The following is a 16,221-nucleotide window of genomic DNA, read 5'->3' as shown; positions in this document are numbered from 1 at the left end:
ACATGCGCAACTGATATGAATCCAATGATCATGATGATTATACTAGCAATGCCATTTTATTAGGATATGTACAATGAATGTGTAGAACGATCTACCAGATCTAGTACTCACATTACTGTACAGTGTCTGCTCTAGGATTTCAAACCAACGAGGTACACGTGTACCGTATACCTGGCAGCAACCGGGTCAGTTCAAGTGCGGCTACTGCATGACTTGTACATCAGGGAGTTGTAAACATTTTAGGGCTCCCTGATGTACATGTATTATTATGATATTCCCAACCGGGTCATCTAACAGGTCCAAGTACCCCCCCCCCCCCAACCGGGTCGCTGATCCGGCTCTTGAGCAGACACTGCAGCACATGGGAGCGTTGATATTACCAATGCCGCTCAGCATTCTGGTCACATCCTAAGCAAAGCGAAGTTAGCGAGGGAACTCACTTGACTTCTGTGAGTCAGACTGTCTAGTCAGGATGCATGAGAATCACGAAGGACGTTACTCATTGGGAAGCAGTTGCTGACACACACACATACACACATACACGCGCACACACACACACATGCATGCACACACATACACAAAACACACATACACACATGTACACACACGGACACATGCACTCATGGACACAAACACGCACATACACACACACACACACACATACACACACACACACACACACACACACACATACACACACACACGCATGAGGCTATAGGTGTTGTTGCAAAACCTGGTGCCATAATGCAAATAAATAAGTTTCACATTCAACATACAATCCGACTATTGACAGGTAAAATAATATGAAGTAGGAACACAAGCACAGGAGACAAAACCCGTACAGGCAGTGGGGTCCTCTGCTTCCATTACTGCAGATGTGAACACAGTGAGAACACTTGCAACAAATAGAAAACACCGGCTGCTTCCACTACTTGTAAGACAAGGAACAAAATAGGCAAAAAAAGGCTTTGCACCTGAGGCTAGTAGTGACTGTTACTGGTAGAAAAATAGAGATAATAACAAAGGAGGCAGTTCAATATAGGTCACATGCAATAATGCCACTAGTTTCTCTCTTTGCTCAACGAGATTGCTCAGCTGCATAATGATATATTCGTCAACAAGATCGTGCTCAAGTTGGTCTCACGTTGCACACTACCTTCGATAGTGTCTCTCAATGAAAAGGGGGAAAGGGCCAAAAGGGGAATTTCCACGAGATTCACTATAAGTTCGTGGCATATAAGGAGCAAATCAGGATTCAGTGAATTGCGGGATATAGCGGCGGGCAACACTCGGTTTGCAGAATGAAGCTCTATGCCGTGCCGGGATTTTGCTCAAGATCGAGTCCATCCGGTATGCGGCTGGGCAGAGTGCCAGCAGGCAGAGTGGCAATGCTTTGGCTCAGCAGCAGAGAATCAGCTTGTGCGGTTGTTACTGAACTTGCGTCCGGGTCTATCTCCTCCGACATGCTCGATACCTGCTCAGTGGTGATTGTGTCGCTGTTGTGGTGTGGCAAGAGTGCATAGCCAGTTGCAGCGCCACTTGAAGACGTCCCAGAGTCAGTAGTACTGCTAGGTTCTTTCCCGGCTGCTGCTGCTGCTGCTGAACTGTATGCTCCTCTACCTGAAGACACTGATACAATGCGATGCTTCGGTAGACGCAGATCGACACTTTCAGCCGTGTTTGGTGCTGGCTGCACTGCATCCATGCTCAAGAAGCTCTCTCGCTTCACCGGAGGGCTGAACGGCTCCACACCGTTACCGGGAATGGACGGCGTACGATCCCTCTCCTTGAGCAAGTTGATCCGTCCGATAGAAGACTCGGAGGATTGCCGACTGCGTGATGTCATGGATACGGACGAAACCTGCCGTTTGTAATACTGGCTGTCTCTTCCAATGGTGCGTGAAAGGCGGCGGGAGTTGCTCCTGCAGCGGTCCATAGTGTTCTTTTCCGGGCGGAACACGGCAACGTAAACACGGTACGAGTACATCCAGAGCAGCAGCGACCACATGTGTCCGATCATACGGACGGCCAGGAAAATATTGGACCTGCCGCGGTCCAATGCTTTGTTGTAGTACGGAGCCGACGTGACAAACCACACCAGGCAGGCGGAGAGGGCGCCCATGAACATCTGCCTGGCTTCGTTGTAGTTGTTGGGCAGCTTACGCGTGAAGAAGCCAAGTATGCACGTTATCAGGATGAGAAAGAGTATGTACGCATCCATCACAAGTTCATGAGCTGTAACCCTGGTACAGTAAAGGTAGACAACACCAAAGGACTTTTCATGCAGAGCCGTGCCGGGCGTATTGATCACTCTCCACGGCAAGTAGAGAATGCCACCTATCAGCACCAAAACGATAATGTAGACCGCCTGTGCAGTGTTGGAGAACGTCCAGTCGTTGCGGTCTATGCGCGTCGTGTGCAGCACCAGCCGGGCGAAGCGGCTCGTCTTTACCAGGCTGATAGCCATGGTCAGCGTAAAGAACAGGAATCCGCCGGCCTCCTCCACGATACAGCCTGCTGTTGTCGGGTTGTGTACGCGTGGCATCACGGTCAGGAAGCCGCCCAGCATTCCAAGCAAATGGAATACTGTGAACCGATAGTCGGTACCCTTTATTATTGGAGTGTGCCTGTAGCGATGGAACACCAGCGTTACACTCACAACTGCCAAGCCGCCACCGAGCGCAAAAAACAAGAGCAACGAGGCAGTAAGCACGTCCAGCGGCTGTGGTGCTGCCGGCATGCAGGCCGTACGGTCCGCGTTCGGAATGTGCGCGTAAACGCAGCCACTGCACAAACGCGTGCCATCGGCACTGATGTTGACAAATTCAGTGACCTTACACTGCTCACACCATATACAGCACGGTAGCTCGGCGCGACTGACGTGCTCCCAACCGTCGGGGCACTGTGCCGACTCCTTTGTCGTCGAGCAGCTGGACAACGGCACTTCGCCATCGGATGAAGAGACGCCACCCCAGTCATGCTCATGGTCAATATCGCCGTCAATGCTCCAGCCGCCTTCTACTTCGTTCAAGCTCAGGATGAGCTCTGAACAGCTACAGTTGGTGCTGCTCAGATCGTCCAAGTGCCCACGCAAGTCTAAAGACCAAGTGCCAAAGCGGCGATACTCATCGTTGGTGTTGAAGCTACTGGCTTCGTATGCCGGTGGCAGTTCATGCATGCAGCGGAATGGCATACACTGGTAGCTGCCGTTCGGCCCGCACTCCAGCACGACGTCCTCAAGGTAGCGCACGGGACTGATCTCCGACGACATTGCCGTTTCCAGGCCGGCACTCAATTGCTGGTGTGTAGCGCCAGGTCCAAGCCGCGTTGCAACACTGTCCATAGCTAGTTGGGCAGCTTTCATCACCATCAGTGAAGCCAACAGATTCGTTTCGACATAACTGTGAAAGGAACTTGAACGCTCCAGCGTGGCCTCGTAGTTTTCTTGACATCTGCTTGCGTTGCAGGTTGTGTTGCAGAACAAACAGCCTATTTCAGATTGTTGCTCCAGATTCCTGCACACAAAGTCGTCGGGCATGCTCCGCACGCTTTCCAGCGTGCGCTTGCGTAGATGATTCCGAAAGCCGTCCATCAAGTGTGAGACCACAGTAGCGTAGATGGGGTGAACGGTTAGCCGCACGGAAAGAATGTTGGATATAGCATATTCACGCAAAGTGTTATTCCTCACAAAGTTGTGATTGCTCCAGCCGTCGCTACCGATCCAGATGCGGCGCAAGTCTATGCCTTCCTGATAGCCCAGGTCGGCAACATTCGTTATCAGCTTGGTTGCGAGTGGAAGGCTAGCAAAGAGCACCACCACCATTGCCTCGGGTCTTTCCACAATAGCTTGCACTACAGTGTTCTTCGAAAGCGTAAGGTCTGAATCGGAAAATAGTTTGCTATAAGCGATGCAAATGTTCCTCTTGGCAGCCTCCTCACCAAACGCATTCATCAGAGATGATCCGTAGACGTTGTCCACCGCAAACGCAATGGCAAGCTTCCAGTCGTGCTGGACCATCAGCTCCACCATGGCCTTCGCCTGGTAGAAGTCGGATGCGGCGGTGCGGTAGAAGTAAGAGTGATGCCTGGCGCACTCCTTGCGCGAAGCGGGGTCGCTCACCGCCTGGCACGTGAACGCGTCGTTGGTGGCCGATGCGCTGATCGTGGGTAAGCGGAACACGGACATCATCGGCGAGACTACGTGTGTAGCGTCCGACGTCGTCGGCCCGATGAGCATGAACGTCTTGGACAGACTGGCCGGCAGCGGTGGCGGCATGGGCGAGGATGTCGGCGCTGCTGTCTGGACCGGCGGAGCGGACTTTACCGCCGTCTGCTCAACGCACACATGGCTGCGTTGATACGGGCCACTGTACAGAGACGACATGATGACGGATAGAGAACCATCCACGTACAGCCGGCAGTCATCCATGAACACGTAGCCGAGACGCACGGCCCAATCAGGTCGCACAGCACCCGCCAGTGTTCCAGCAAAGTGTTCTTCCAGCACATACATCACGGGTTCTAGCAGATCCAGAGTGTTCTGTGGACGAGCTACGCAGGCGCCATCCTCAACATCAAAGCTACCACTAGAGGCCATGATTCCTACAAGCAGAGAGGCATTTCCAGCCATCTCGTTCCTGGACACAGCGATGCGTTCGTCCACTATTCGATCCATGTGCCTCGCCGGTATTGGCTGGCATTCCGGATTCTGCAACCCTGCCTGCTTGTACACTGTCTGTCCCACTCCCGGCGGAATACTGTTTTGACACCATCCTACAGGACTGTTACACACTTGAACCAGCAGCAGCGCGTGACTAGTCAGTAGTAACAACCTACTGAGCCAGCAGCACACAAACTCCATTCCACTGGCACACTGATGTCCACGATTAACTGGCCCAGGCACCAGGGTGCGCATGTTAGTTTTGTTACTCGATCGCGAGCGCCACAGAATCGATCGACGTTAGGGTGCTTCTACCCAAGCGCTACCTGCCTGGCTAGATCCCTCCTGACCTAACCCACTAACCAACGCTGCACTCACACGCACTCGCTGCGCGACCTGGAGTACTCGTGGTCGTACACCGCCGGTACATCCCTCAGCTCAGAAATAGCTCGCGTTGGATCGCGGACTGCACCACCACTACCACCAGCGCCACCACCTTCGGCATCCACCTTGCACCAGCTACAGGTGACGAAGAAACAAGATACTCTCCACCTACTTTCACACAAGCCATGACCTGCAGCGCAGCGGTCTACTGCCTAACTGGCCTACAAGACCAGCGGCTGCCGGACAGAAAAGAGCAAAATCACCACCACTACTTTTAGTGGCACAGCACGATTTGCGCGTTGTAACTCCGCGTGAGCGTGGGATGTGGAGGTTCGCAGGACCAGCTGCTGCAACGACGCGAAGGCGCAAACGTAAACGCAGGCAGCACTTCACTCTCCGCGACTCCAGCGCTAGCGCTAGCGATCACAAGCTCGTCTGCTACGGTCTAGTTGAATACAGTAGTAGTTGAGCCGCGGCAGCAGGTGGATTACCACCGCCTCAGTAACTAATAATTACTTACTTGCTCGGCACAGTCAGTAACACAATCAGTAACAGTGATCCTGCAGGCTGGACGTGCTCGCATTACCACGATTAGTGCTATGTCCGTACCAGTCACGATTCTTGATCTGGGCACGCGTGTTACTATTACTGTACGTTGGATGATGTGAAGCGCATCTGACTGACCGTCGACCGGTACGCGGTAGCTAGCTACACAATGTAGGCAGATCTACATCGACGATTACCAGATTACATACCGTAAACAAAACAAAAAAATGGTCTTGGCTCAATGGATCTACATGTATCTAGTGTAAAGTAGACCCACGAGCTCGGAGCACATGGTCATTGAGATTGAATACAAAATACCAATGTCATGTAGACCATCTACATGTACATGTACATGATTGTACATGTAACCATTCGTGCTCTAATAGTAATACGTACGTGTACTTATTCGAAATTCGAAAATAATTTTAAAATTCCAAAAATTCGCACTTTTAACTATTTAAGTTATGGCGGGCAATTCCTCGAATTCTGCTATATACCAAAAGCCCCTTTTACGGGCAACAAAACACAATTTGCCAAGATGAAGGATGTTAACACAAATGAAGAGAATAATTGTATGAAGAAAAAAAAGAAAAAGAATGTAACTCGGATGGTGAGCCAATTAAATAATTGTGAAAAGAAGAAGGACAAAATGTTACGAGTTATGACTAACTGTCCACCAACGTAACCAGATCTTATACAGTCAGCGAGTGCGACAAAATGGCACAAAACTGACAAGGAGTACTGAGACATTCGGCAACCTAACACCTAGCTCCAACACTTCTCCAAGGCGCAAACCAACAACCTTCCAACTTGGAAGGCTCAGGTTCGGAAAGGTCCAAGAGGGGAAGGAAAGCGCAACGAAGAAGAGCATGAGCTACGCATCACGGCAACAAAGAATGACGAAAGTTACTGGGTGATGACGAAACTACAGTTTTGTGCCATTTTGTCGCACTCGCTGACTGTATAAGATCTGGTTACGTTGGTGGACAGTTAGTCATAACTCGTAACATTTTGTCCTTCTTCTTTTCACAAAAGAAAAAGAACTTCAATAAGCCAACCTCTACAATCAGCACTACGGAAGAAAACCAGGCGGAATGCCCAAAACCAACATGGAACGAATCCAATCATAGTACAACTAACTTCAGACAAGAACAATACAAAATCCAGACCTCTGAATGTGATGTAAACTGCCATTGTCTCTCAGCCACTCACAGGCGTCCCTCAGCCACCGCCAACTCCCGCAGTGCGTTGACTGACTGGTCAGTGGTACGATGATCTAGCTCCGCGAATGCACATAATAGCTGACCGTAATACTAATAGTGCAAAGGCGAGGCGACAGCGTACATATATCGTCATCTCCGCATACTTCTTTTCTCTCCCCTGGAAAGCAGACCACACAAACGCTTGATGAAACGCGAGCACTCTGGGGCACAACAACCCGCCGTGGTGAAAATGAGAGGAGTGAATGTACCACGATCCACATTGATTATGCGTTCAGCATACTCGGATTTCTTTCTGCGCTCGTGCTCTGCCAAAAGCTTCTCCAGTGGCCTCGCAGCATAGGAAGGCGCATCACTGCCATCAGGGTGAAATACTCGAACGTCCATGTAGGCGTTCTGGGCCCGGGTCCACAGCCCCCTCGCGCGAATGTCTTCCCGGGCATCATCCGCTGTATTCGTAGACGCCGCGGCAAACACCTCACCAGAGAGTGGCGCGAGCACTGGCTCCACAGCAACATCCACGCACACTTCAGTCAGCAAATCAGCCAGGATGTCTCGCACCTCGTTATGCCGTATTGTCGTGAATCCTCCAGTCGCGCAGCTCATGGCATGGGCTGCACTAAATGGACGGCCACAGGAGCAGGTTAACGGGACATCCGCCAGTGGCCAGTCGTACCGCAGCGCCAAAGCATCACGGAAATCTTCTTTCGAGAGGTGGTAACCATGGTCCCGCAGTGGCAGTGGGTTGAGCCAGCTGGACACCCCTCGGGACGCCAGGTGCCCAAGTCGACGAGCGCCATCGAGCGATGCAGCCTGCTCCACCAGCTTGAAGTCATTTTCACTTGCTGCAGCTCGCTGCTTGCCGGTGCATCTTTTTGCGTTAAAAGCAGACACCCTTATGTATTCAGTCCGGCGTCTTTCCCAGGATGTGTTGTTCTGATTGACTAGTTCAGCAACCTGAGCCTCTGTCATTTTCACTGACGCGCCAAGTTCCGTCTGACTCATCCTCTGGAACGACGGGATTGCCAGACCACCCAACCGGGTGGGCAGTCTCAGCATGCGTAAGCCCTCCTCGGTGAAGGCACCACGACCCGTCAGTGCTGGGAGAAACTCGAAAGCGATGATATTGTCTAAGCTCTTGACGCACTCATCCGGGATGGGCACAGTGCGGAAAAGGTACACCCACCTACCCCGTAAACCATGGGTTAGTGCTGCATAGGCAGCATGTGATTCCGTTTTGGCAAACCGAGACAGCTTCCGCAACTCGCGCGACCAACCATCCACCCTCTTCCTCACGAGACCAGCCACCGCCTCTGGCTCACCAACAAATGACCCGAGATACTTGGCTGCGTCGGTCACTGGTACACATAACAGTGTTTCGGGGAATTCACCCCTCATCAGTTGAGCTTGAGTAGGCTGAGGAAGATTGTGCGTGAAAGGCTCTACCTATATAGTATACTGCTCTCCAGGCCAAACCATCACCAGGGATACAAACTTACAGAGACGCTTTGTTTCCAGCGCGACAAACGCCTCGTGAAGCCCCAGGTAGCAGCGTGAGTCAGAGTCGCTCATGGAGTTGTGCTAAACAGACGTTGAGAGCCCATAGGTACCGTAAAGTCGCGGATAAAAGCCGGGTTTGCATACAAGCACATCGCGGATAGAAGCCTGAAAATCAAACGGGTCAAATGCATAATGCCTGTCGCGCGAGAAGCCTGGCTTCTATGCAATTGCAAGCGCGGATCGGGTAGGTCAAGAGTGCACGCGCTATGTAGATCTACGGTGCATAGTAAAACTGCCGCCATATTACCGGTAGTCAGTGGTAGATCTACGCGTGTCGCGCTTAAGCGTGCATACAAGCCTGGCAAAAAATATCAGTGGTGCATAATAAGCATGGTTCGCATACAAATTACAAGCCTGGTTTGCATTAAATTTTTAAAAAGCCTGATGCAGAAAGCGGCTAATGTGCTTATATTTAACAGGCACACTCTTCCTCAGCCTACTCAAGCTCAACTGATGAGGGGTGAATTCCCCGAAACACTGTGTATTGAGCAGGGAGTGGTGCTTTCTTGCAGGTTTGCCGAGTGGAAGGTGCGACGTGCTCCTCGTGTGCGTGCTCCGGATGGCAGTCGTGAGTCAGTCAAGTGTCAAGTCGGGCAAGAAGCGTGTGTTCCTAGTTGGAACAATCAACTTCATAACTATTACCGCCGAAGTCGCAACTTCTAAGTTCGTAATGTTGTCCCTCACGCGGACGTGCGACTAGTTGTTTGGGAAAGCCTAATTGGTGAGCAGTAGCCATTTCCCAAATCGGCCCGATTTTTCGGCTAAGAGAATGTCCAAATTCGGCCATATTATGAGCCCCAAAGTCGGCTCAAAGCAGTTCTTGAAGTCACCGCTCGCAGTAGGCATGGGCGGGTAATGCTAGTTATTTGCTGCGATAATGCTAAAGGCAATGCTCATAATATGAAAATAATTATAATGCCACTTACCGGTATAATGCTCACACTACTCCATAATGCCAGTTTGAAAGTTGGAAAAGTCGATTTAAGAAGGCCGTCTTGGATCAAGGCCAAAGCGTAGAAGGAAAAACCTTAGACAGCAGTGAGCATGTTGTCTGAAACAATCCACTGAGAAGGTTGATTGGCAACGTCAAGTCTCCCGACGAAGCCGGACGGGTTCAGATGCACGATTTTCGGAACTGGACCTAGCCAGCTTAATTAATGCATGACACCATTGTCGACCGGCAATTATGCTTGTAATGCCAATTTTGCATGCGAAATGGTGTTATAATGCCAGCATTAATGCATTATGCCACCTGGAAAAAAGGGACTATAATGCCAGCCATAATGCATTACCCGCCCATGCCTAGCTCGCAGTTAGGACTCAACAAAATGACACTTGACAGTCATAGTTTCCTTTTGGGCCCCAGGCAAAAACAATGCTCGCTGCTGCATCTTGGAGCCAGGCAAAAACAATGCTCGCTGCATCTTGGAGCCAGTATCAATGCACGTAGCACATGCTTGACACACATAATTAGGCAAGGAAGTTAGCTTGGGGTATTTCCATTGAAGATATGCTCGAACGATTTCTTCTCAGCCCGTTTCGGTCCTGACTGTCATTTTGTTGACGCGCTCTTTTAATCACACACTCTACACTAGGAATACAAGGATGCGTCGGACTGAACACCCGGTGATACTGATAGTAATTAGTATAGCGATCGCTCATTTATACCGGTACGCGGTCACGGAATGCATTACATTGTAGCTGCATCATTAATCATTATCAAGCAGTGACGATCGATGGAAGGTTGCGACTATGCATCTGGCTCCAGCTTGGATCAGCTACTGCCTAGTAAATCAGTTATTGGTATTCTGTGTTTCCGACCGCCATCATCGATGGGGAACAGAGAAAACTGGCAGACCTGCACCAGAAAATACCATAAGCTTGCGTGGCAGTGTAAAAGAGACTTGGACAACGACGTTCTTCAATGTTTCAGTCCTCGTTATTATTATGACAGTCATAGCGTGCCAAATCGGATGCTGACAAAAGGAGACCAGCCCTAGCCGCTGCGGGGTGAGCACCAAATCATCAGCATTGAGAATACAACTACATTGTATTACTTGTAGTTGGAGATTGGAGATTATAACTATCATGAAAATTACGGGCTTTGCAAACATTTGGATACCGAGATTGGTCAAATGATTTACAAATCGAGCCACTTGTGACTTGGCCATAAAAATATTAATAAAAGTGAACCGGGCTTGCGAACTACGCAGTCGGACCATGTCGGCGCTCATTACAGCTTTCGTGCTCGTCCATTTCGTAGGAAGCTTTCTGGGGCTGCCGGCCAACGTGGTTTCGCGAGAGGAGGCGGAATACACCAATGAGCACTCAACAATGTCAATGAGGCAGGCATTGGCCGGCGGCGTGACCATGCGGTCATTTGCAACCAAGGCGCGTAGTGCTGCATTGAGCGCTGGAGGGAGCCAGTCTCCGTTCCAGGTCCTTGACCGGATTGTGGCAATGACCTCACATACATCGCTCAGCATGACCAGAACTGATCATGGTGATAGCAATGCCCACAGACTCGGTCGAACCTCAGCCAAGGATAATAAAAGATCCGCTAGATCTCCTCGGGCTGAAGGGAATACTCGGGCTCACGGGATCGGAGCAGGCGATAGAGGCCGCGCCAGACCTACCAACTACGCTGAAGTGCAAGAAAATGGTGAGGATGCTGAGGAAACAGCCAGTGGTGAGAACAGGTTGAGCAAGTTGCCTTCACTCCTGGTGCCATTTACTTCCGAGCAAGCGGCTCAACAAGGAGAATTTGATCTATTGAGGCCAGATTCGGCGTTATTCCGACCACTCATGCTCCCCAGCGCCGTGAAGCGTAAAGACAACGAGTTCACTTTGACATACCCTGCTTTGGAACTCCTCGCACTCGACAATGACGATCCACATCGTATCTTTCACTACTCCTATGATGTATCGCAAAACGATGGGCAAACTTGGTGGCTGCATCCAGCACTGCGTCTGCGGGAATTACCGGCTGTATGCCTGGACATCAGCAGCATCCGACCTGCTCTGGCCTTCAGCCACGCACGCCAACAAGTCTACCTGTTCGGTTTTGGCAGCCATCCCAACTGCTCTTTGGTGCAAAGCTGGAAAATTGTGGAAGAAAACTTCGAGTTGCTGAACGCTGTAGGGGGTGAGAAAGTGCCACGTCGATTTCACACTCTAGTGGCAGTAGATCAGGACTCGACGAAGCGCACGGATCTACTGGTGTTTGGTGGTAGAACTAGATGTGCTAATCGCACAAAGTATGCACCACCGTGTCGCTATGGTTGGGTATATTCTGACCAAGTATGGAGACTGCGTATAGTGAACGCTGCTGCTGGAGAACAGGAGGAGCAACCAGAGTGGGAACTGCTACATCCACCAGGACACACACAGGTCGTGATGACAAATGGGTCTGATCAGGAAGCAGTGCGGCCACAAGGTAGAGTGTCACCGTTGGTTGTGTCGGTGAATGAAACAACACTGTTGATGTACAGCGGAACTACTCGAGTCCAAGATGGATACACAGCACTCTGTGATTTGTGGATGTTTGAAGTAGCTACACGGAAGTGGACAGAACTGCCCGCTCCGCCACAGCGCTGTCTGGAACGTGCCTGCCACTCTTGTCTTCCACAGCGACCTTTGGGCAGCTATGACATGGAGAATCAACAGCTAATCGTTGTCCAAGAACGTATCGTTGTGGTGGCTGCCATCTTTACTATATTGGAAGGACTTGATGTGTGGGTATTTGACATGTCAAGCTTATGCTGGTCTTTTCATGGATCCACACTGCGCAGTAAGCAGTCCTTAAAGAGGCAACGCTATGCGAATGGCATTGAAAAGTACACACGGATGGAGGTGACTGTGCATGATCACCGTGTGATTGTCACGGACGCATACCGCATTCAAAGTGAAGAGCTTGTGTTCACGATCACGTCCAAGATGAATCAGACTTGTGTACATGGTAACACTAGTGCTGTTACGACGTCTCCGGACGCTGCTGTTGATATCAATCCGCTTACAGCCTATGAGGATCAAGCCTTCCAGTTTGGCGGGAATTTCAGATGTTGGTCACCTACACCTGTGGAAGCCATATTGCACACAGAAAGCCCTAGGTCAAATGAGACTAGAGCACTGGTGTTGCTCGGTAGCCTATGCTCGGGTAAGAATGATGATAGTCGGGATATACGGTTGCCAAGGTACAGTGCCCTACCAGTATGGTTCTACCTTCCCCATATGGGTGGCTACCTGAAGAAAAGCATCCAGCAACATGGCGCCGCACCACCGCCTCTTGTCCTGCACTCCGTGGTAAAACTGCACTCAGAAAGTGTCAGTAAAGCTGTTATGATCGGAGGCGCCCAAATGTTGCAGGAGAACGTCTCATATGACGCATGGTGCTTTGACCTGCACAAGCACTACTGGCAAAAAGCCAGCATTGGAGATAGGCACCTGGCGCCTCTACCTAGAGCAAGTACTGTCCTGGGACAAGCAGTATTTACAGTGACTGAAGACAGTGATATGCCAGCTCTAATAGCGTATGGTGGTGCGCCTTTGGATGATACGCTGTCTACTATGGAACATCTGGCCACTGGAAATATTAGTGCTTTAGTCTTCACCAATTTATCTACATGCCATGGTCAATGGCGGTCCCTGAACACAGGCAAACTAGGTCTGCCCACACTTGCTGGGCATTCCGTAACAGTCACCGGAAGCAATGATATTTATGTCTATGGCGATGTCAGTGGACAATTTGACATGCAGAAAAAGCACGAATGTGGCGACTTCTTCCGGCTGCACCTCCACGACCTTGGCACAGAACGCGGAACGGCATCGTGCAGCGCCATACAACACAGCGCACTGGCGTCATTCCCACAAAACAGGTACGGACACACTTTGAGTGTTCTTTCAGAGCATGCGTTTCTGCTGCTTGGTGGCCGTCAACTGGATGCTGACTACCCTTGCTACAATGCCTGCACTGCTCACTTCCTACAGTTCAACGACAGCAACCAAAGTGCCGTGGATGTCCTGCCGTACTTCAGACACGTGCCTGTTTATTTCCACCAAGTCTACGAGAACTATATGTTTGGTGGCCTTTCTACAAGAAACACCAATCTACTAAGGACGAAAAAATATACTCCACTGTCATACATGTCAGCTTCAACAACCTGCACTGGACGATTACTCGTTCAACATACTTGTCCAATTGGCTGGGGCAATGGCGGTGACTTGACCAAGAAGTGTAGGCCATGTCAGAACGGGTTCTACTCCGACACGCTCTCAGACGTTTGTCGCCGCTGTCCTGGGTTCCAATTGACAAACTTCACAGACAACCAGGAGTCATGCTTTGCGCAGAATCCATGTGCAAACGATCATTGTCATCGAGGCAAATGCCTCGTGGTGAACGGATCCGCTGTTTGTTCATGCCCTGTGGGCTATGTGCAGTATGATAACTGCCAGTTACCACTCATCTTCATTGCCGCTGCTGTTGGATCTGCAGTTGTGTTTGCTGCAGCCTTGCTCACTACTATCCGTGCATGCATCAAGACAAAGAAAGAATCCCAGAAGAAGGATAAGGAGTTGCAGTCCATGGAGCAGCGTCTCAGTGACATTGAGAAACTCCTGCGCGAACTAGCTCGCAGTCGTATCATTGAACGCCATGAGATCAACTTGCTTCACCGCATAGCCAAGACGGGAGCTTGCTTTATCTGGCTGGCCAAGGTCTTCGACACCAGAGTAGTTGTCAAACTGCTACGAAACATCAAGATGGCAGAGACGAGAAAGGAGCAGTTCTATCTGGAGGCAGAGGAGCTCCGACGTGTTCGACACCAAAATGTGATAATGTTCCTGGGTGCCGGCACGGATCCCAAAACGAATCAGCCGTTCATTGTGCTGGAGCATGCTAGGAGAGGTTCACTGCATGCAATCCTCCACGATCATAGCATCAGTGTTACGCCAGATGACTCACTGCGCTTTGCCTTGCAGGCAGCACGGGGCTTGAAGTTTCTGCATGGACTGGACCCTGCCCGCATCCACTGTAATCTGAAAACACCAAACCTGCTAGTGACGGAGAAATGGGTGGTGAAAGTGGCTGATTTTGGCATGATGGGTCTACTGTCCAGAGCAGATGAGCAAGGTGGAACATGTCAAGATCGCAATGAACTGGTTTCAGGAACTCAGGGAGCACTCTTCCCGAATCCCGAGGAAGAGAGTGAGACTGACGAGAGTCAAGCACTCCTGCTGATATCACCAGTAAAACGTCAGCAGCTTAACGGCAGCGGTGTGTTGGGACGCTACGTGGAAAGTGCATGGAGCGCTCCGGAAACACTGACTGACATGAAGTTCAACTGTGCTACAGATGTTTACAGGTAAGAGCGTATAAATGAATGTCCATCACATCACGAATACAAATAATTATAAATTAGCACATGTTAGTATAAGGATGTTTTGACCTCAGTTGTTTTAAAAGCCTGAACTGTCTATGTAAATAATGAGATTTGCTCTTTAGCCATGGTTCTAACCTGGTGACTGGTGTATTTGTTCTGCATCTGTTGAAAGTTTCCTTTTGTACACTACTTCCTTCTGCAGCTATGGCATCGTCCTGTGGGAAATATTCAGTCGTCAGACACCATACCCTGGCACTTCTGATTTTGCAGAAATCTGCAGCCAAGTGATTGCCGGCCGTCGACCTGACCTGCCAGCACGCATGCCGTACGACTATCGAACTCTGGTGGAGAAATGCTGGCATAAAGACGTACAGGAGAGACCATCGTTCCAGGCCATCGTGAAAAGGCTGGAGGATATGGTCCAGCAGAAGTCCCTCATGGAGTACTAGCACTGAAGCCGAGTGCAGTGCAGTGCAGTTCAATACTGTCTGGTTAGATTGCCGTGTGCAGTGAGGTACAGTGAGGTGCAGTGAGGTGCAGTGAGGTGCAGTGAGGTGCAGTGCTGGCTGGCTCAGTAGTAGATTCACCCGTCATAGGTAGGCCAGTGTATTGGCGGTATATGTCCAGTGTGCCTAAGGCCCAAGGGAGCAGCAACATTGCCACCAGCACTACCCACTATCATGTTGCTAGTACGATGCTACTCCCTAGCTCTATGGCCATGCCTGTGCTATCCTGACTGCATCCTGACTGCATCCTGACTGCATCCTGACTGCATCCTGACTGCATCCTGACCTGCGTGACTACCTAAACTGTACAGTTCTGATACAAGTCTATGCCACTCAGAGTCTCTTTCTTGCTTTTTCCTCTATTCACCACATTTTGTGAAGTCCACTGGACTGATTTTTTTTTTAAATCCATTTTCATACTAATTTTTCATTCGCTTGCCGGCTGCTTGTCCTCTTGCAACTACCTACATGGGTTTCCTGTTGATGCATCAGTTTATCAGTTTTTGACAGCCAATTATTGTATCATGCATACGAGTTTTCTCATTCCCAACTTCAGATCCTACTTCTCTCTCTCTCTCGCACACACATCAATCCACACTTTGTCAACACCTGGCCATAGTCTTGGAAAGCTTGCTTCCCACCAATTTGCAATATGCATTACAGCAGGCATGGATTTTGTCAGCCCAAAACCTGAATCATGCTTTTCCTTTTAAAATAGTTCATTCACCATTACATTTTTATCCTGATTATCCACTGTGTGACTCACGGTCAGCATTTTTACAAACGGTTGCCTTGTTTTAATACTCATAAAAAGGACACACTTCAGGCTCTTTGCGAACATCTTGAAAGTTGTTGGTTTCACAAGTATACTTTCAAGCCTTCTCATCAGGTGAAATACAGGCAAAGGAAAAGGAACAGGAACAGTGGATTAAGTACAGTAAGGAGGTGGTAAAACAGCGCAAAGAAGA

The 16,221-nt window shown here is 50.0% G+C and overlaps 2 protein-coding genes across 2 annotated transcripts; one reads left to right on the top strand and one right to left on the bottom strand.

The window, feature by feature from the left end:
• Positions 1-719: 719 nt before the first annotated feature.
• LOC135804432 (metabotropic glutamate receptor 7-like) lies at positions 720-5,687 on the bottom strand. The gene has a single exon (XM_065318301.1). The coding sequence runs from the start codon at positions 4,913-4,915 to the stop codon at positions 1,310-1,312; it is 3,606 nt and encodes a 1,201-aa protein (XP_065174373.1). The 5' UTR covers positions 4,916-5,687; the 3' UTR covers positions 720-1,309.
• A 5,190-nt stretch (positions 5,688-10,877) lies between these two features.
• On the top strand, positions 10,878-15,993 carry LOC135804431 (uncharacterized). The gene is made up of 2 exons (XM_065318300.1): positions 10,878-14,729; positions 14,950-15,993. The coding sequence occupies exons 1-2, from the start codon at positions 11,176-11,178 to the stop codon at positions 15,194-15,196; spliced, it is 3,801 nt and encodes a 1,266-aa protein (XP_065174372.1). The 5' UTR covers positions 10,878-11,175; the 3' UTR covers positions 15,197-15,993.
• Positions 15,994-16,221: the final 228 nt, after the last annotated feature.

This window comes from Sycon ciliatum, chromosome 1 (genome assembly GCF_964019385.1).
Source record: "Sycon ciliatum chromosome 1, ocSycCili1.1, whole genome shotgun sequence".
In the NCBI taxonomy this organism is placed as follows: domain Eukaryota; kingdom Metazoa; phylum Porifera; class Calcarea; order Leucosolenida; family Sycettidae; genus Sycon; species Sycon ciliatum.
This window is presented reverse-complemented; position numbering and strand designations above follow the sequence as displayed.

Coding starts and splice junctions, on each gene's coding strand:
- LOC135804432 (XM_065318301.1), bottom strand. CDS start 4,915: ATGCGCACCCTGGTGCCTGGGCCAGTTAATCGTGGACATCAGTGTGCC.
- LOC135804431 (XM_065318300.1), top strand. CDS start 11,176: ATGCTCCCCAGCGCCGTGAAGCGTAAAGACAACGAGTTCACTTTGACA. Junction 14,730..14,949: donor TGTGCTACAGATGTTTACAG/GTAAGAGCGTAT, acceptor TTCCTTCTGCAG/CTATGGCATCGTCCTGTGGG.